General features: G+C 35.8%; 1 protein-coding gene across 13 annotated transcripts in view; it reads left to right on the forward strand.

Moving 5' to 3' along the window:
* The window catches only part of LOC5569269 (complexin), an 865,751-nt gene that overhangs the window by 594,431 nt on the left and 249,334 nt on the right, over positions 1–21,986 (forward strand). Inside the window, exon 1 of one of the 13 annotated variants that reach the window (XM_021856816.1) lies at positions 14,032–14,537. The exons of 9 other annotated variants lie outside the window; for them this stretch is intronic. In XM_021856816.1, coding sequence (XP_021712508.1) covers positions 14,525–14,537 — 13 coding nt within the window. In that variant the 5' untranslated portion in view covers positions 14,032–14,524. Of the gene's footprint in view, positions 1–14,031; positions 14,538–21,986 lie in introns of those variants that run through there. 3 more of the 13 variants (XM_021856821.1, XM_021856826.1, XM_021856830.1) reach the window with 3 other exon arrangements.

The following is a 21,986-nucleotide window of genomic DNA, read 5'->3' on the forward strand; positions in this document are numbered from 1 at the left end:
ATAGTTTTAAAACAATTGACTAAGTTTCGAAAGCATTAAAAAATATTTGGAATCGATTGAGTATTATTAAAGTTATGGTCGAACAAAGTTGTTTTTTTCTAATGAAATGAGGAAAACTTTTGTGTAAGATGGTTTTAACAAAGACTTGTTTTGATTTTAGACAAATTTGATGTTAAACGAAGTTTTCATAAACCTTATTTTGAAGGGAATGATGCCAGAAATGTTCGTATGCTGAAACAAGTTTTTTTTTGTAGCTCTCAAATTGACCGATTTAGAGTTATTTTCCTATGATGGCATAGGGTGCTCCAAGGAAAATTTGTTTTCTGGCTCCAGCGTTTTCAATTTAAATGTCTCAGCAAAATAGTATATGATCCACTTTTAGAGCTTCGAAAATGCGTAATATGGCGGATAAAGGAACTTCTTATCTTATTCCGGAGTTATTGCTGTGTTTCTTGCAAAAACAAGCAAATTTTGATTGTGAATATATCTGATTGGGCGGAACATCAAAAATATTGATTGATGGCTTTTAATTGATAATTTAAAATTGTATATTAAACAATAAAATAAAGATGTGTTATTTTTGTAACTCAAATAAAACAAAGAGTTTTCATCACCAAAACTTCGATAACTTTAAAGTAAAAAAGATATCAACAATCTTTTTGCATGAAAATTTGCGTTTTCTTAAGTTCTAAAAGTCGTGTTTAGACTACCCTGACGAGAATTTGATATTAAAAACGTAAAAGCTAAAAAACTTATTTTTCTTAGATCACCCTATGTTGACTAAAGAAAAATGCTCTAAATCGATGAAATTTTGAGCAACAGAAAAACTCTTTTGACAAAGTTGAATAAAATTTGACGTTCTACAATTTCGTTGAAGAGTATATATCATTATTTTTGCATATAAGAAGGTTATCATTTTATTTATGTGATACTGTTCCTAATATTATTTATTGCTGTGTGCGTTTGAAATGCAAATATCAAATGCGGGAACACCAAACGCGGTAAGATTTTTCACAAGAAATGCGGTGTCAGAGATAGATTTTTCTTGCTAGGGCAGCGGTGATTTATACAATCGTTGCTAGGTGTCCTTTGATTGTTTTGTGTTACCGCATTTGGAGGACGTTTCGTTAAGATTTGCATCTCAAATGCAAATATCAATAACACTGAATAAAAGACTTCATTTTAAGAAACAATTTTGTGGAAAACCGTTCTTGTCTAAAATTTGTTTTCATGCTCTAAATGCAAAATAATAAAAAATTCACATTTTTATATTTCACATCTTATTTATTCTAGATTTCTTGTCAAAGTAGTCTCTGAACGACATTTAGAATTAGAATACGTAAATTTGTATGCAAAAAGATTGTTGATATCTCTTTTATTTCAAAAGTTATTGAAGTTTTTGTGATAAGCATTCTCTGTTCTTAAAAGTATTATATTAGAGTTACACTCTTAAAAATAATGGAAATTACTGTGGACGTAATTCATAGTATGACTGAATGACACATGATGTAAATGATAAAACGACATAAAAATGTGTCGTTGAAGATGTATTGAACAAAAAATTTAATTTTACACGTTAGAGGACACGAAAACGATGTCACTATATCGACATTTCGCGAATCAGACGCTATGGTATTTGAAATGTGACATAAATTCACGTCATACATCTCGCTTCTTTTATGTGCCTCCAAAAGACGTAAAATCACATGATTTTTCCGGAGTGTGTATAAAAATAACAAATCTGTAATTTTTTGATATAATATACTATTTTATTTTGCCTTTTGAATGCCGTTAAAAATATTTTTAATGTTTGCCCCAATCAGATATATACACAATCAAATTAGGCTTGTTTTTGCAAGAAAACTAACAATAGCTCCCAAACAGAGAGAGATTAAAAGTTCCTTCACCCACCAAACTATGTATTTTTTAAGCTCTAAAAGTGGTTCAAAGACTACTTTGATGATTAATTAGAATTGAAAACGCTGGAGCCAGTCATCATAGGAAAATAGCTCTAAAACTGTCAATTTAAGAGCTACAAAATAGTTGTTGCAGCAAAACTGCTTTACACGGTCTACAACTTTGCTGAAGCATGTATACTATAATTTCTATAAATAAGAATGTTAGTAATACCATTTTTATGAAAATGTGAACCACCAAAGAACGTTTTCGTCTTATGTTTCATACTAATGCTCAGAATGCATCTTTCCGCGTAAAACTGCTTCCTGGACCACTGGGCACTGCTATGATGAAATGTAATTTATTTTACATGTGTATTTTTTTCGCAATATGTTTTGCTGAGATAACTGATCGAAATATTTGAAAAAAAAAACGTTTACAAATTACTGTAAATAAGTCAATATGCATGGATGTTTGGAAAAGTAAGAGATTTTTCAATATCTGGGCATACGAATTAAAATGTATGCTTCAGAATGCGGTTAAAACTAACGATTTAGCTCTCTCTTAAAGGAATGTAGTTTCGTTAATAATCTAAACCAATTTGGAACACGTTGTCATTTTCCTCTTTTGCTGGGTGGTTTTTCAGAAAATTTGCGAGGAGGATAATGAAGATTTTTGTTGTGCGAAAAATAATGTTATTTTTAAAAGCTTTTCTTATGGGGGTTTTGAAAGAATTATTTGGTTCTTCAACCACAAGCATTAGGTTAAATATTATATTTCCATGACATCTTAGAATAGTAGTTGAATGTAGCAGAGAAAACCGATTATGATGATAAACAAGGTGTCCACTGGCTTGAAGAATGAGTTTTTACTATGGAATAATTAGTTTGTATTTACATTACAGTACTAGCGTGTTTGGAACATATCTCAAAATTTCTCCATAGTAATTTCTATAAAAACCTACATTGTCTCTGGGCCACCTTTAAATCATTACCTAGAAAGCTGAAAATTTCACAGAACACTATTTTTATGGTAAGGATGGTAAGGAACATATGGGAGATTGAATTCTCAAACATTTTTAAATTATGAACCGCCCTAGTGTCCACCCTCTATATAGTCCTAACTCTATTTTATTATACTCAAGCGAATGGATGTTTGAAAATTCTAAATAAACAGTTTTAATAATTTCAACTTAGCAACTATTTGCTCGTACTAGTTTACAAACTAACGCTGCTCATTTTGTTTCCTCTGCACCATCAACTATTTGATAGAAAACTTCAGGAAACCGTCAGAGCACTTCTCAATAACTTTCGCCACCATTTGCGATAAAAACGGAAGGAGCCTGCCAGTGACAGAAGCATCCCCCTTCTTACCCCTCCCTCTCACCGGCTCTAATAGCATCATCAAGGCGTACAAGAAATCACCATTCCTGGAGCGATTTACCATCGACAACGGCGGCAACGTCGACGCTAAGAAGCTTACGTCTCAAGGCATTAGTCAGAGACTTAGGGCCGAGACAAAGGAATGCAAAAACCGCATCTCGATCTTCCGAGCACCGCACCACACCACCCTTTATTGGGATCATTATTTGAAAAGTGCGTGCCACAGCAGCCAAGGCAAGGTTCTTCGGAACGACAAAGAATTTCCTGTCCCCGTTGATGCTTCTTCCTTCTGCACGTCATCTTTTTAACCTCTATTATCTTTGCTTCTGTGGATCTCCTTCTCATCCTCCAGCCTCCGTCTTGTACTTTCTTGCGCTAATACCCCGAGGGTGGCAAAAACCTGACTAGGAAAGCAGAAAATCCCATTTTCCGCCATCAGAAAGCCACTCGTCGTGCATCATAATAGGCACGGAATTCTCAATCACTCCCACCACATGCCTCTCACCACACTGCCATTTCGCCAACACATTCTTCATAAGGTCAATCCAAGTGGATTCTCAAACGTTTCTGTGCATACATAGGCAGAGTAGCCCGACTTGCAAATCCTATCAAAATAATATCATATATGTATGATAATGCGATTTAATTATACACCCGATTCTGTTTTTGTACGGATTTTTTACACGGCCGTACAAAAAAAGTTTCCATACGTTTTTTTTTTCGCCAAAACCTTATTTTTGCATGAAACGTCGAGAATTGGTGTTACTTTTTTTGCCCGGTTTTTGAAATTTTGAACTTAAAACTTTTTTTGCACGGTACGCATCCCTCGTGCAAAAACAGAATCTGGTGTACTGCGAAACATGTTTTATCTCATTTACCAAAATATTGCTCTTAACTTAATAAGGGGATGCTGAATCCAGCGCCATTTTCAAAAATATCATAGCACGTCTAGTTGTTCAGATATTGACTGTTGAAAATGCATTATTTAACTATTTTAGTCATCTTACATACAAGTTTTCCAGTTTGTATGGCGATGAGCCTGTGACACTTTATAAAATACATAAGCTCTTGCTTCAGTTCACTTTTTAGATGTCATTTTGGGCTCTAAAAAAATTTTGAAAATTTGAAAATCTGAATTGTTCTGCGTAACACACCGTATTACTTTGTAACTAAGTATGACACATTTTTGATATGCTGAAGTGCAAAAATGTATCATTTTACATCTGATCAATAATAAACATTGTTACAAGCAGTGCTGGGAATGGTAATAGTAGTAGGCTTGAATTTCGCGAAAATCACGTGGCTTTTACAGTACAGTTGTTAAAAAAACGTAAATCTCATCAAGTAGCCTACTGTAGAATGAATTTCAGATTTTTTCCCAACCCTGGTTACAAGAAATGGTCGTAACTAAACAACACATCAAGTTATAATTCTGTTAGGTTCACCTAGTCGGGATAGGTACGACTTGAAGCGCAAGTGAAAATGACGATGATGAAGATGATCCTTTCAACATGTTTCCATCACCGCCCCCCATACACCGTTTCCCACAACCAGCCACAACCAGAGGGAAAAAGTCTTCATCCAACATCGATAAGCAGCATGGCCCACCAACGGGAAAAGGGAAACGGCTTTCGTGTGGGAGGCTCTATCTGCTTGCTTCCTTCCTGGCGAGATACCAGAAGCTAAGAGAACATTTCCTTCCGTCCCATTTCGGAATACTTGTGATTAATTGAAATTGTTTTGCTGGCTGCTGATGGTGATGAGGACGGCGATGACGATGCTGATGATGGTATTGTTGCCTGAAGAGTCTACGATCCCCGTCTTGTCAATATTTGACGTGATGACGGACGTCGTCGTTGGCAGTTCCCGGTCCGGCACCAAGAAGAGGCCCTGTATGTGCACTGGAGTGTGAAATTTTTATGCAGATCGCTTTGTTCTCCTCTGGACGGCGACGTTTCCTTCTATGACCCACTTGGGGTGGTGGTGCTCTTTGTTTGCGGGCGATCCAGTATGGAGAGAATCCTGCTGGGAGGTAGTGGCATTAAATTTATACGATGCAAAGTGGTGCGAAGCCTACATTTATGTTAAGATGTTGGTTCACCGAATGAGTCTTACGCGGAAGCTTGTACAGCATGTATCTTAATTTATTAACAGTATGGCCACAGTTGATTGTCAGCGTTCTTGTCAGTGCTGCTTGGGATGCTCAAATACTCTTGCTTTCTTATAGCCAAAATATATTTGCTTCATGAACTTGAACATTGATGACCTACAATTCGTAGTGGCTAATGATTGACCAGAATAATCGAGTTGCAAAAAGAACCTTTATACGGAGTAGCTTAGTTGCTTCAGTGTATAATTTCAAGAATTCCAATTATTATGAAGTTAATATCGGCACCGGCTACGTCTTTACGGTCATCGGAGAAGGAAAATAATATACGTGTGACATCCATTGTTACTAAACACCGAGTACACCACTGCATTTTCATGGTTGTCACAGGAAGGAGTTTTTGTTAGAGGGACTCAAAATATGTCGAGACCCCGGATGATATACAATTCAAATAATCTGTAAGAACCGTTTGCAACCCCGGAGCGCTTTGGAACTCCTCATTATACCCATATGAAAATGGATATTGCGCCAGCATTGCTCATATCATTTTATATCTCAAAAAACAATCAGTGTCAAAAAAATTCGTTTTGAATAGAATGTCAAATAACAAATAGAAAATTCTTCCGTCAAATATTGAATTATGAAGCTTTCCGGATCCCTGGATCAGAAGTTGATTTTAGTAACAATAGACGATGTATGTTGCCATAAAATGTAAACATTCGTTCGAAACTAAGAGACGTACAGTTCAATAAAATCGAAATGTTTCATAATACACATCGAAATTATTTGAAAATATGTAAATTTATAAGACTCCTAATAAGTTAAAGTTATTTCACATCAAAGATGCGCTTCAATTATCTGCTGATGAGGAATATGAATGTAGATTAAAGTCAAACTCATAACAAGAAATCATAACGTATATAAGTCTCATATAAAATTTTGTTCGAAAGTGAAAATAAACTTCATTTCAGTGTAAAAATGTTTCCTATCATAAATTGTTTCTATTGATTTTGATTATTTACTGAACACCACGAATTACAACTAAATTATATCAGAAAAATTTATAAAAATTACAATGTGCTATCCATCATTTCTAACAAAAGCCTCAATTTTGAACGCTAAACGTCTTACCTCAAAGAATGCTGCAAGTAAAACCGCTAGGTTTACATGATTTTACGTTGAACATCAATCATTAATAATGCACAAAAAATCAATCCGTTCATGTGCATAATTTTTGACAGAATATAGGATACTTCACGCTCAATGGTACGGGTGCCCTAGTGTAGATGTGATTGTGAAACTCAAAGGAAAACAATATGGACTATGCATCAAAAAAGCATCCAGAATTCGAGTATAAATGTTTAAAATTGGATTATATTTCCATATGTATTTTTATGGTATTCAGAAGCGTGAGCAAGTTTCTCAAGGCAAACAAAAAACAAACTGTGTATAACAAGCATATACCAATGTTCGTGTGTCCAACTGTCACTAAGCTCTATAATCGTGTTAAAATAGCATTCTTGTTTGCAATTTCACTTTCAAGATGCAAAAAAGCATGTAATATTGGCGAATGTTGAACATGGAATGTTTCAGAATGAATGAACATGAAATGTTTCAGTGTTACTCAAGATTGCAATCATTCCTGAATGTAATGAGGTAGCTTCAGTGAATTTAATTGTCACCAAAGGAGACGAAAAACAAACAAAGCATACTTGTTTTTAATTATGAATCGTGGTTTACGGCTAACCAGCCGAGTGGAAGTTTAACAACTACCGAAAAGCTAAACATTACATATAGTTTGCAATTTGTCCATTTAATCCAATTGCAAACTATATGTAATGTTTAGCTTTTCGGTAGTTGTTAAACAAAGCATGCTGGCTCACAACCGTTCATCCCAAATTTTGCGGAAAATTGTCATGACAATCACAGGATGCAACATTGTTGCAACCTTTTCAACTCACGATGAATCAGTTATTTAAAATACAAAACCAAATTTGTTTTATGGATGCTGTTCGATAATGTGCCAATGTTTACCAACACAGAAAAAGTTCTGGAAAATTGCAATGTGAAGTCGCTGTGCGCGTGGTGATCGATCATTGTCATATACTGTTCAACTGGTGATAAACTGATGTTGTGGAATGAAATTGTTGCAACAAGAATAGGAGATGACAATGTCTTTGTTGCTGTGTGTTGCGTGACAATTGATTCACTGGGTGGTTTACAATATTTAGGGGTCATGCACAAATTACATCACACTCCCAGAAGGAGGAAGGTGTTAAGCCAAGCGTGACCACCATACAAAATTATTTGAGACTAATACAAAAAGCGTGACATAGGAAAGGGGGGGATGGGTCGAAAAAGTTGATATTAAGGGTGACATAATTTGTGACCATCCCTAATCGTTCAATTTTCAAATATAACTCGTTTTACATGACAATCATAAAACTTTATGTTCTATGTAAGATAAGGGTTTTTTGATATTTGTATTGAAAGTACACACAAGATGCGTTGATCCAGAAGAGCTCGACCTTTTGCGAATCGCACTCATTCTTTTGTCACTTTGTTCAACTGTATCTTTTAACAAGTTTCCAAAAAATAACTTGGTATTTTTTATTGGTTTTCAAGTTTATTCCTGAAAGGCTTCAGCTTAACCATTTATCTCTCTCATAGTCTGATTTTGCAAAGAAAATTTTTGACATGATAAGAGATAAAAGATCTAAAGATAATATTAAAATTCCTGAAACTTCTGAGAAATAGCAGAAATTGACGTTATCTAATAAATTGCTCGCTGCTATTGGTAAGATCTTATAAATGCTTAATCTTCTTCTTCTTTCTGGCGTTACGTCCCAACTGGGACAAAGCCTGCTTCTCAGCTTCTCAGGTTCTTATGAGCACTTCCACAGTTATTAACTGAGAGCTTTCTATGCCAATTGACCTTTTTTGCATGTGTACATCGTGTGGCAGGTACGAAGAAACTATATGCCCTGGGATGTCGAGAAAATTTCCAACCCGAAAAGATCCTCGACCGGTGGGATTCGAACCCACGACCCTCAGCTGGGTCTTGCTGAATAGCTGCGCGTGTACCGCTACGGCTATCTGGGCCCCAATAAGCCACTTAAGCATAAATGCTTAATTGTATTCCAGGAGATAATTTGTAATATCATTTCAAGATCTTTTATCTCTAAAATCTATCAAGGTAATATCAATTTTAGATATTCATATCAACATTTGCTGTTACTACACATTAAAAAAATACGGATTACGGTGAAATTTCACCGTAATCTCAACAGCTGAAGGTTCGGTGAAAAATCACCGAACAATCTGTAAAATCGTTGAACACAATCTTAAAGAAAAACAAGAAAATGGTTCAACCAGGAATCGAACTCCCGACCTATCAATTAGGAAGCAGGCTTGCTACCACTAAGCCAGCTTACACTGCTTGTAAGTGGGGTGCAAAAACTGAAACAAAAGGAAGCTCATGCCTGCGAGAGCGGCTGTCACACGATTTCACAGAAGTTCGGTGAAAATAATGCTTTTACCGAACTGTTCGTTAGTATTTCACAGGGTTACAGTAAAATGGTTTGTTTCACGGATTTTTCCGGTAAAATAGTAGATTTCACCGATTTTCTCCGGTAAACTAGCTGATTTCACGGATTTTGTCGGTAGAATAGTAGATTTCACAGGAAAATCTGTATTTTTACTGTTTACAGTTCAATTTCGGTGATTTATTTCACAGGATACTGCGATTTATTTTAAGTGTGTAAGCTTTTTTCGCATGCTCGAGATGACGTGGGTGACATGATCATTTTTAAGTGTACCAAGTGAGGGGTTGTTTGTTATTCTTAAGCTAAGGCTAGTTTTGGTCTTTCGTTTGAATATATAATTATTCTGGTGTGTTGTCTTGTAAGGAAATATGCAGTATAATCTTTACGATGGTTCACCCTAATGTAGAATCATACTGTTTCTTTTCCAGCATTATATGTGTTTATATCTGTTAATTGATAACTGCGTAATTGTTAAGTTTTAGGCTATTCCAACCTAAGGAATTTTACTGTTGCTTAGTTACCAGTATGAATCTTATACTGGCGTTACTTAATACTAATTCATTATTTCAATTGTGAAACTCTAACACTAATCAACATATGTTCAATATCCCCAATATAAGGTACCATAATAGTGAGAATAAATTCCTCTTGCTCGATTGGATGCTGATTTGACGATTGGATTGGCTGGAATTGGATTTTCTATAGAAATTCGTCATTGACTTTTGTTAACAGTACTTTCAATAATTCAAATAAATATTTTTCTTGAAGGTTAGTTTTAGGAAATTTTCAAGTAGGCAAGTTTCAAATGATTATTACAAGAAGATGCAATAGCACTAAATGTTCATCTAGATTTGTGAATAACTGTTTCCCTTTCCAATGTAAATAACTGCTTTGTTAACCTCTCAACTGTCTTTAAACAAAATGAATTTACCTCAAAAAATATGTTGAGGGATATTCTGAGATATTTCTATAATAATTGCTGTCACACAACTAATGAGATATAGTAAAAAAAAATCGGCCCCTTCGCCTCAAGATTTGAATCAATTATAATCATTGCTCATTAGGCTATTCCAGCAATTTTCTTAATGTACATTAGAAATTGTCAATGTTCCTTATAATTAAATCTTAATTTTTAAGTTTAGGATATTGTCAAAAATTTAGTATAGAGGTAGAAAAAAATATTGAAGAAAATCATGTATAACACTTTTTCTGATTTCTGACTGTGAAATTTTCTAACCATTCATTGATGTTATAGTTTATAATTGATATATTTCCACCTCATAGATATTTTCATATATGTTGTAGAAAATCAAATCAATCATTAAACAATTAATTAATCAATCAAACAATTAATACATATCTAGGTTCACCAATGGATATATGCTCATTTTAGAAACGGCTAAAGATGCTTTAAGGTATTTAAGTTTGTTTCCATAAAATGTTTGAAAACCGTTTCAGCCTTTAGTGAGGCAAAAGTTCGAATTAGCGGTGAAAAGGTCGATTAATTTATTAAAGGAAAATCTTGGAGTTTGCCTAGAATCTGAAAATTATCTTCAAATTCACCCAAAATTTTTGTCAGGTCGTTTTTAAAATACACTTGAACATTTTGCATTGTTTATATCTAATCTAATCAATAACCCGATAAAGTGTTTTATTTCCAGTACAGCAGAATATGAAAAGGGTCTGCGTGGTCTGTGGAGATTTGAATTCTGAACTTGTAACCAACTCAGTTATTGGATCACTAAGTGATCCGAAAGCTTAGTTGGTAAAGCGCTCGTCTAACATACAAGAGTCTTGGGTTCAAATCCCAGCCGAGCACGTGGATATTTTTCATAATTTCACCCATAATTTGTCCATCTCTACCACGCATAATGAGTTAATTAATAGAATTCATGTGCCATATTATGTTTTGAATTTTAAATTCAATATGAAGAGTTGTACTAAGATTTGCATGAACCTTCCCCCCTCCTTTTTGTACCCTCTCCATTTTTAGTGATACTACAATCCACCAGTTATCTCTCCAGAAATATCGTGGTTTATAAACAACCCTTTGATCATACTGTGGAGCCGTCCATAAATATTGTGTTCATTTAAGGGGGGAGGGGGTTCTGTTCACAGGTTACGGTTCATATAAATAAAAATAAACATTTGAAGAGTTGACCAGAATGGGAAAGGGGATGAACAATACCAAACATATAATCACGTGGTTTATGGAGGAACGAACGAACTATTCACTTATTTCTGTCAAATCCTATGCTAGTGTGATGGCTATATCATCTTTTCCTCATTACTCATATTTGAATAGCTAAATTGCAATACTTCATTTGGTCACAAAAAAGGCCTACAATTGATAAAAAAGACACCGACACATTATTGGTTATTGGGCCTTTAAGCATTTTTTAAAATATCAAAAAAACAGCTCGGACTCGATTATCCGGAGACTCGATTAGCCGGGGACTCGATTATCCGGGATTCGATTATCCGGATTCGGATTATCAAGTCTCAAGATTATCCGGAATTAGTTTTTTGATGTTATTGTTCTTGAATTTTTCTGCATAAAGCTGAGATAATTTATTAAAGCAATAAACAATATGAATTATTTTGCAGTTTTGAACGTATTTAAGAAAATGAGGGTTTGAAAAAGTGTTTTTTGTGTATGCTGATAAAAAATTGTTTTTTCCTTGTAAAGACCCCTACTGTTTCTAGAAATAATTTCTGGCTACGGATAAAACAACGAAAATAGATAATATATATATTCTTTTTTCGAAGGTTTCAATTTTTTTCTTAGTGATTCGATTATCCGGCGTGAAAAAAAAATCGATACTCCGAATAATCGAGTCTGACCTGTATATGCTTTTTAAAAACGAATTTATTTATTGTTCACGGAAATCTACAATTCCTTGAGGTAACAGTAGAGTTTATTTGCAGCTACATTATCTTATGCTTTATTTTTTGTGCAAGACCTTCTTATATTTTTGCTACAATTTAAAGTGAACGAGCCGTTCGTGAGCTGCACTCTTCCATACGAGTTTAGTGTTTACTGCGTTCACGTGCAAAATTAGAACGCGTTCAGTTCACAGCTCGTGCATCACTGCTCATAATCACAAAAATTTTGAAAAATCGTGAAAAAAAAAACTCTATTTGAAATATTTGTACTTCATGGTTAAGGCAAAGTAGGCCGTCATTGAAATTTGTACGCGTCGTTAATGATTGTTGCTAATTCATCTCACGATTTCGAATCAAAGAAAATCAGTTGGTTTTGCACTAACATAGCTGAAAAAGTATCAGCATACTTTATGCATGTTAGCGCGTACAGTGATTCTTTTTCAAGTCAATATAAACTATCAAGACTGAGTTTTATCACTTTGAAATACATGCTGAAAAGTCATCATTGTTGCCAAAACGAATGACAGGCTACTTAGCCTTAAAAGAAAGACAATTTCCACCGTCTTCAGCTCAAGGCTCAAGGCTGAACAATCACAAACATTAGGCAACGGACAGCACGAAACACCCAGTAGCCCAATGATGATTTTTTCGTTTGACAAAAAGTTTTCACCTTCCTTAGCCGAGTGGTTAGAGTCCGCGGCTACAAAGCAAAGCCATGCTGAAGGTGCCTGGGTTCGATTCCCGGTTGGTCCAGGATCTTTTCGTAAAGGAAATTTCCTTGACTTCCCTGGGCATAGAGTATTATCGTACCTGCCACACGATATACGAATGCGAAAATGGCAACTTTGGCAAAGAAAGCTCTCACTTAATAACTGTGGAAGCTCAGAAGCAGGCAGGCTCTGTCCCAGTGGGGACGTAATGCCAAGAAGAAAAAGAATGTTACGGCGATAAAAGTTTTAATGAGAATAACCGTTCAAATATGGCACTGTTGGTTTTGGAAGTGTTGCCCAAAATCGAATGGGTACTGTTCTTTTGATCATGTTTTTAACAGTCGAACACTTCTGTTAAACATTGAGGCCTAATTATATGGTTATTGAAAACACGCTGATATTTGTATGGTAGTCTATTTAAGTAAATGCCTTTCAAATATTGCTAATATGATTGGAATTAATCGGTAAAATTCCTTTAGTGTGCAACACACTTTTCTTTGAACTACAAACTTTTTGTGTTGACAAATTTTTGGAAGAAGGGTGCTCTATGGGGAATTCCCACAGAATAACTTGCACAATAACACCCAAACAGAAGGAACGTGCCATTATTTCCTCGTTTCTGAAATATTTCTCTGCCAAATTTTAATCCTCCTATAATCCGCCACTTCTGAGCGATCATCTCACAGGTACAGTTCTGTTCCTTTACATCTTCCTCGGTACCCCACTTAAACCTATACATCGCTTCACCTTACTCCCAACGGAAAGGTATGCAAATCGAACATAAATTGAAACAACTTTCCCTGGCGGTCAGATTCCCACACCCTTTGCTGGATGTGTTCGATTCAGAACAAACTTTAAGTTGCCTACATTTCGTCCCATCGTTCTCTCCCCTAGACTGCTAGCCCAAATTTAGTGTATATGTCATCTCTATGTGAACCGCCGAAATTCGGTTTCATGTTCACTGCTGTGAGTAATGCCAATTTATCCAACAACCGGGCCAGTTCAGTTCAATGCGCGGTTTGTGCGTTCTGCGGTTTTACAGGAGCAGATCCAGAGGGGGTTATAAACGAATAGTTAGACATATATCATTTCTAGCAGCGTTCGGCAAACGGCTCAAGCCGAGAGTTGGTCCATCGGGATGCATTCCAGCTTGGAATGCACTGGAAAGCCCTGCTCGAAAGGAAGCTTTTTCCCAGTTCGGTCAACGACGATGACGAGTGGTTGAAGGAAATGCTCAGGCGTGCGCATAAGCAGCTCGGATGCGATTGTAGTGTTCGTGTGAAATGGAAAAGCCGTGTACGGATAGGATGTGTAAGAACATGATTTCGTATAAGGATACGCGGGAAGGAGGACTCTCAGGCCGATGAAAACTGCTGCTCTCGTGAGATGCGATAAAAGCCGACGGAAAACGCCGATAACGACTGGAAATGACCGGATCCGAACTTATCCCGAACGTAACTTGGCAGCCTGCCAAAGTATTTTGCTGCTACGTGGAGACGTTTTCAAATTTTAGTTCAGTGCACACGGTGCGTCAGTAAATAACAGACCAGCAGGGGCGAGAGACCTCAGGCAGTGTGTGCCGTTGAGATTCGGGCTCGGTGACTACGGCTCGACGAAACACTGCTACGGGGTACTCGACGAAGGGACTGAAGGCTCTGAAGGGCGAAACGGCCCTTTTCTCTGTGAAACCCGAATTGTGACTGTGAAATCGAACGCTGTGACCTAGAAACCGAAATGGTGATACTGTAAAGTCGTGTGCTAAATCCGCGTGTCTTTCGTTTATATTGACGATAGTACAAGTAGTTCGCAAGTTTCAAAGTTTAACTTTTCGAGTGAGTATTTTTGTAACATTATCCAAAGAAATCCAACAAACTCTTAGGCGCAATCTTAGAAAACAAAAAGAAAGCTCGGTGGTGGTTTCATAGTGCTCTAACTTAACCAAAACGGCGTCCTCCAGTGGCAGCTAGCGGTTAGCGGGAAGCAGCGCCTCAAGAAGCAATGAATTTTCTGGGTAATGTAGGGAAAACTCCAACGCTTCACCCTTGTCACGTCAGATCGGCTTATCAGTTACGGTTGATAAGCCCCTGATTACTCAAAAAAAAAACAACGCGCTATCTCAGTATCTCTTGCTAGGTCAAAGTGTTACTATATCCCACAGTCAGTCGTCCATCACCAGTAGTAGTAAACCGCAACCGCGCGTTCATAAATTAATCACCACCTGTCTGTCCGCCATTCTCTGGGCTCGCCATCAGATTCATCAATCACCATTTGACGGGGAGGTGTCACAACAAACAATTGCCAAATCGATATCATTCACCGTGCCCATTATGATGAACCACTTTTTTTTTCGCTGTCCTTTCCTCTCGAGGGCCAAGTGAAAAACCAGGAAGACAGGACACGCGCCATGGCACGTGGCCAACGGTGTCGACTGCTGCCCGGTTTTGTACTTCATTGCGGTATAATTTTGCCCTGCCTCACACACTCACACAGAACCCGAGCAAGTCACGAGTGCAAAGGGAAAAATCGATCAAGCAGCGACCCTTGGCCTTCCCACGTTCGTCGCCTAAATATAGGCTTACCGTTTCCATTTATCTTTTTTTATTACAGCCAATTTCCGTCGAAAACCAGCCGTATGTTTTATTCAGAGATTAATCATTTATCAGTGTTTGGGGCGTATGACGCAACGTCGGTTCGAAACAAATCCAAGTGTTGAATAAACAAATACATGGGTACTTCTCCGAAAAGAGGGTGCGGGAAAGGGAAAGGTTTGGATTAGCTGCCCCAAATTATCGCATTTTAGGTGGATTTGCGCGCTGTTGCGAGTGACACCTGTTGATTCAGAAGTCAGCTGATACAAGTCGGGCTGAACTGCAACCTGTTGCTGCTGGTCACCTTTGAGCAGGCGTGAACCAGGTTTCTGGAAAAAGTTTGCTATGCAAGTTTATATGTTCGTTTTGGTCATTGTTATGTTACCTCATCAGGAAAAATGCGATATTTATCGTTCTGAATCTGTAATAAACAAATTTTCAAAAATATTTTTCAATAGGTATTGAAATAAGTTTCACCTCTACTTTAAACTTAACATTTCAGAGTTAGTTAAAACACAAAAAAAAATTTAGAAATATTTTTCTAATTTTAAATTTAATTTTACTTCTATTTTTGACTTCAAATATCAGAGTTAGTTGAGACTCAAATAAAATTTTCAAAACACATTTCTAATGTTGAGGTAAGTTTCACCTCTACTCTGGACTGACAGAGTTAGTTAAAACACAAATCAATCATGATAAGAGGTTTCACAACTCACATATACATATAAAACAACATACCGTTTTGCCTCGAATTTCGATAATATTTCATATTCCAAACAATGGCGATTTCAAACATAAAAATTGATTAAACTTTAACACTTCACTTTTTGCAAAAAAAAAACTAGTGATTTTAGTATTTTATTTTATTTTTTGCAAAAAGTGAAGTGTTTAAGTTCAATTTGTAGTTTTAACATACTCTAATAATCCCTCCCCTAAATCTATATAAATAAAAATGGAGTGGTGTTTGTATGTCACGAAATGGCTTAAGAACGGGACAACAGATTTGCAAAAATTTTTCACTGTTGTGTTCTTGAATGGTTCCGACGTGCTCGTGTGACGAAAATCTTAGGGAAGTTCTCGGAAAATTTGGTAAAGCTGGAGAGTACTAATATGTCGTTTTGTATGGGAGGTTCCATGACAGTTTTTTACAGCCTACTTGATGGCAAGACGAAGTTTGCCGGGACCACTAGTTTAATGTAAAAAAAGTTATAAAAATTGATATTTTTACAACTTTTAAATGCGGGGTTCTTGAATATAGAATAATATAGAAGAATAATCATAGAATAATATAGAAAAATAATCACATATCTATTCTAAATTTCAATGCTTCTCTTAAAAAATCGCTATGAAAAGTCGAGTGTTCCGAATATGAGTCATGTTCGGAATTTGAGACAAAATTGTAGCTTTGTCCTTACATTTGGCGAAAGTGGGCAGAACAGAAATCCGTATCCAGATTTACATAAAGATTTCATTTTTTGCGATTCCGTTGCAAATCAATCAACTTTTCATTGAGAAGTTGATCAACATAACGGCCTACTTTTCCTGCCGAAAGAAACAGTGCTGAAAAGTGCTACTTTTCAGCACTCTTTTCGGTACTGAAAAGTATCACTTTTCAGTATTGTTTTGGTAGGCATCAATTGAATAACCCAATCTCTTCATGCTATTTGTGCTTATTCTGCGCGGCGTGTGAGTCGAGACGACGTCTTGCCTTACATGCCGCACAGAATAAGCATAATTGCATCTGATTCTTGGGTTTATTCTATGACTGGCGTGAGGTGAGAATTGTCGGTGTCGTATAACGAGGTGACAATTCTCGACTAGAGTGTAGTGATTTTCCATTTGGTTTACACGGCGAGTCACTTCACTCGAGTCTATATCCGTTGTGCAATCTGGTTCCGATATAGGCTGGCGATTCTGATGTGGGATCGGATCGTCCAGCATTTGTAGTAAGCTTCTATTTGTGACATTGATGGGTACTACTGTATCACAGCCTACGTGATTGAAAAATAGTAAATTGAAACAACACATGGCTGTATGCCCATGGCATGGCATTTTTCGGAATAGCAAAAAATGTTTTATGTAACTCGATTTTTCCAGCACTCGTTGTATTTATCCAACTCGGCGAGCTTCGTTGGATAAATGTACAACTCGTACTGAAAAAATCATCATTTTGCAACTCGTTGCATAAACAACTATTTTCCATCTGATTTCAAGCAACTTAAGTTAAATATATCCATTGGAACCCACTAAAAGCACTAAATTTAGTTACAGTATTCTAGTTTCTTTTATTAACCAAAAATTCATATAGATATTTTAGTTTTAAACCCCTCTACTGGCAGCTTTTGTCACTTCAACCAAAAATTCAAATTGCGATAACTTTGTTGTTTCTCAATATTTTGCACGATTTTTTCACATGTTTTCAAAAAACTCTTCTATTGCCTATGTCGATATTGCCCTTCAGTCATTTGGGTTTGAAATATTTTGATATTCCTTGGGGAAATTTTATATTTTTTACTTATAAAATTTCTTCAGTACCATTCTGGTTTTAGTCAATTTATCAAACATAAATTAATTAAATTTGGGCTATAACTACAATATCAGATAAAAAGGAGCTATTCTGAACAAATTATGCAAATCCGTTGAATTGTCGTCATCGAATCTAAAAGTTACTAGAAAATTTCAAGATCATCAATCAATCATAAACGCTGATTACTCAAAAACGGTTGCACCAATTGTTTTATTTTTTTCACAACAGACTCTCATCAAAGTATAGTTTTGAAAACTGAATAGCCGAACATGAGAAAAAAGCAGAAGCTTAAGATATTTACGTCATTCGCGTCGTGAGCAATGCGTCGGGTCTCCGAGGATTTTTTAGACTATCTCCTACTCCAGATGACGAATGATCAAAATCGACACAGATTCTAACAGAAGAAAAGTGATTTGAGAAATGGTGCAACAATAACAAAAAAACAAAAAAAAAGCATTGCGATTTGAACATTTTTTTAAAGTAAAAAAAAAATATGATGCCAGTAGAAGAGACAATCATTAGTCAAAAATAATAAATGGATTTAGAAAATTTATGTCCATCGCCCTAATACCTATTAAGTCACCTAAACAAAATTGTACAAAATTGAGTTCGATTCGAATTAAATCAAACTATTCTGGAACAACATTCATGATGTAATTCTTACATATTCTGGAAAACTGCTAGATGACATATAAAGAAACCTCCCATGACAGATAAAGAAATTTTCCGATACTAAGCATCTTTGAGTGTCGTAAAAAATAAGAAAATTAAGCAAAATCATATTCTAAAGGTTTGGTACACATATGGTGTGCTAGTCCAGAAGAGCCTCATTTTGAGTAAATTTATTACAGAGAGATTTATTTTTAAATGTGTTAAGGTTCTGCTAAACCTTATTTAATGATTTTTGAGGAATTGTTTATGAAAATCCTTCATTCAATTCTTCCATTAAAATCATTGGATTTTTTTTTTTCAAAAAAATCTCCAACAAGAATTTATTGAAGGCTATCTCCAAAGAACTGTTCAAGTTACCGTACACATATTTCTTAATAAATCTTCAGCGATGTGTTTCGTCACAATCTTCAAAGAATTGTTTGAAGAAATTATCCAAAATAAAGTAATAATTTTAAAATCTCTTCGTCCTGTTTTCGTTGATTTTTTCATGGAATTTCTTAAGATACGCTTTCAATGATTTTTTCAAGGATGTATCTAGAGCTTCGTCCAAGAATCACTTAAAAGATTTCTCCGCGACAAACCAACCACGGACTGAAAGTCTCACAAATTAAGTCAATTCAATACTAATAACATTCCACCAGTAAACAAAATCATGGAATTTTGCAGTGATAGGTATTTCAATACATTTCATTACTGATCACTCTGGAAATTATTCCATAGATTACTATATGCGTTTCACCAATTTTTGTTCCGAAAAATTCTCGTGCTTTTCCGTCACGAATTCATTTTAGAATTCATTCACAGACAAACATACGTAACACTAGTCAGCTTAGCATGACATACGCACGAATAATTTGAATAGGGACTTTTTATTTTGACTGTTTGTTTCGATCTTAAACGCTAACAGTTGACACCAGCGGCAAAAAGTACAGACAACAACCATTCAATTTCTCTCACTGGCCGCCGAGCAGCGACACTGATATTTGTATTCTACTCACTGATCGCGCTACGCTGGATCTCAAATTTCTCAAGCTTCCAACACAAGCGCATGGAAAAATGGTAGTGGAGAACTGTCAAAACGTATGGAAAATAATGAAAAACGTTAATTACTTGCAATTAGGAAACTGGATCAAAGGAGTAGTGATTAAAAATCAAGCGTAATGTGAATACATAACTTTTTGTGTTTAGTTCATTTACCGTGGTGCTGTCTTTGCTACAGGGATTAGTTTACTGCCACTGAAAAAGAGCCATCTATTGCCTTTGCAGTTTTGAATATCATCCTATTGCTTTTGAACTTTGCGAACGATCATCCAGATGTGCTAGCAGTCGACCACTCTGAAATTCGGTAGTGTAGAGTAAGGTGGGGCAAAAGTTCGACCTTAGTGGTGTAATCAAAGTTTCCAGGAAAACAATAGCAGTTAAAACAAAACAAATACCATACAGTGAACCTTGCTGAACAAACTTGTGTCAAAATATTTACCCATTTTTAGTTATAACAGTTTCAAAATTGATTGTCTTATTCGAACTTTTGCCCCACCGGTGGGGCAAGAGTTCGAATCTAGTGTGGGGCAAAAGTTCGCTGGCTAAAACACAAAATTTCGATCCTTTTATGACAGGCATACTTTACACCAGCCGTAAACTTAAGTTTGCCGAAAAATACACACTAAATTTTCATCAAAAAATTGCCCAAAACCGGGTTAATTGTAATATACTCAAAAATAGCAGTTTTTCGCAAAACAAAGTGGAAATGTAAAATTTTGGTGACAATTTTCACACGATCAGACAAATATAACTAAATTTGAAGATAATATGAGGATTTTAGGCAGTTTACAAATTTTTCCGTGATTTTATACATGGGTCGAACTTTTGCCCCGCTGATTCGAACTTTTGCCCCACTATGGGCCAAAAACTGTTTTCAAGCAATTATGCAAAAACTAATACACCTCAAAGCAACCTTATGATAGGCCTAGAAACGCCCTTACATAAAATATTGGAAAAGGTTTTATCTTCAATTGGTTCCATGCAACGAAATTTTGACCAAAAATTACAATATTCACGTCGAAAAACAACAAATCGCCATAACTTTTCCAATTCTTAATCGATTTTTATGATATTTGGAGTAAAAGTCTCTTACTTGAATAGCATTCGAACCACCATGACATTTATAAGATTTATTTTGAATTGAGCTAGAAAACTCAAAAAGAAACTCTTACCCCACTCGAACTTTTGCCCCACTTTACTCTACACGTTGTTGCCTGTGTTGGTAGCAAAGCTCAAAGCTTTGAGCCAACCCTTTTCCAGTAGAGAAGCTAGGCAAAATACAGGACGCTTCGATGCTTACTGACTTTAAAATGGCTTGCTCAATTTTCACCACCTAATTAAATTTCAATCTTGTCGCTCCCTTGCGACGCCTATGCATCTATTAGTTTCCACGTTGTTATATGATGCAAAAAGTATATGGATTCAAGTTTTGTGTGATAGTGGGTATATCAGGCGCACTTAATACTAAAATCCATCATGTTCGACAGTGTTTCACGGGATTCAGCCAATAGATGGTAGTGAGTTTACCAAAAAGTGATGGTACATGTGCTTTCTATGGATTTTTACTAAGAGTTGTAGTTCTCCAGTCATTAAAGGGATCCTACAAATATTCCTGATAATATTGTCAAGCTTATTAACGATTTTTTTAGAGATTCCTGTAAGGATCTTTTCAAGAATTTCTTTCAATATATTTTTTCCAAGAGAAATCCTCTATATACTGCTGCGAGAATTTCTCCAGATTCTTTTATATTATTTTCAGCTATTTTTAGATTATATATGTATATTCAGATATTACTGAAGACATTTTCCAAGAACTATCCATCAACGTTAAGAACCACTTTTTGGCATCATTTACAAATACCTTAGAGAAATCCTTCAAGGTACACTGCAGGAACTCTTCTTGGATTTTTAACTGTATTCCTAATGGCTTTTTTCAGTGATATCTTCATTAGTTTCACCAGAACTCCTCTAAATAAATTTCTACAGGGATTTCACCAACAATGTCTACAAAAGTACTGCCTGAGTTTACATTGGAAAACTTCGAAGATTCCAGATAAAATGTCTTAGGAATTCTTACAAGATGGAGAACTCCAAACATGAATATATGAAAACACACATTTTTGTCCTAAAAACGCACAGTGATTCAAAACCCTATAAAACGTGCGTTTTTACATCCTCACGTGATTTTTGGAGGAGATGACAAGAAAATGGTTTGAGATCAGGTCAACGGATTTGCATGATTCTTCTACAAGTGGAATGCTAAAAGATTGTTCCTTTGACGAAAATGTTTAGGAAAATGTCCAGAATAGTCAAAAAATGTGGAAAACTTATCTGTCATTGTATATGAGAGATTTGTTGGCGTTTTTGAAAAGCCTACTTGATGGCAAGACGAAATTTACCGGGACCACTAGTCTGCCGTTATACGCATAATTGTCCCATGTTACTTTTTGTCATTTTTTAGTTTTTGTAGCCAAAAAGTCTATTTTAACCTATATTATTAGAAAACAACTTAAAAAAGTATACTTTGTTCGAACACACAATGAAAAGCATACCAAGTAAATTTGTCCCACTGTTGAATTTCTTCGCATAACTGTCTCGCTACTGAATTTCTACGCATACCTGTCCCACTATG

This window comes from Aedes aegypti, chromosome 1, assembly GCF_002204515.2.
Source record: "Aedes aegypti strain LVP_AGWG chromosome 1, AaegL5.0 Primary Assembly, whole genome shotgun sequence".
Classification (NCBI taxonomy): Eukaryota; Metazoa; Arthropoda; class Insecta; order Diptera; family Culicidae; genus Aedes; species Aedes aegypti.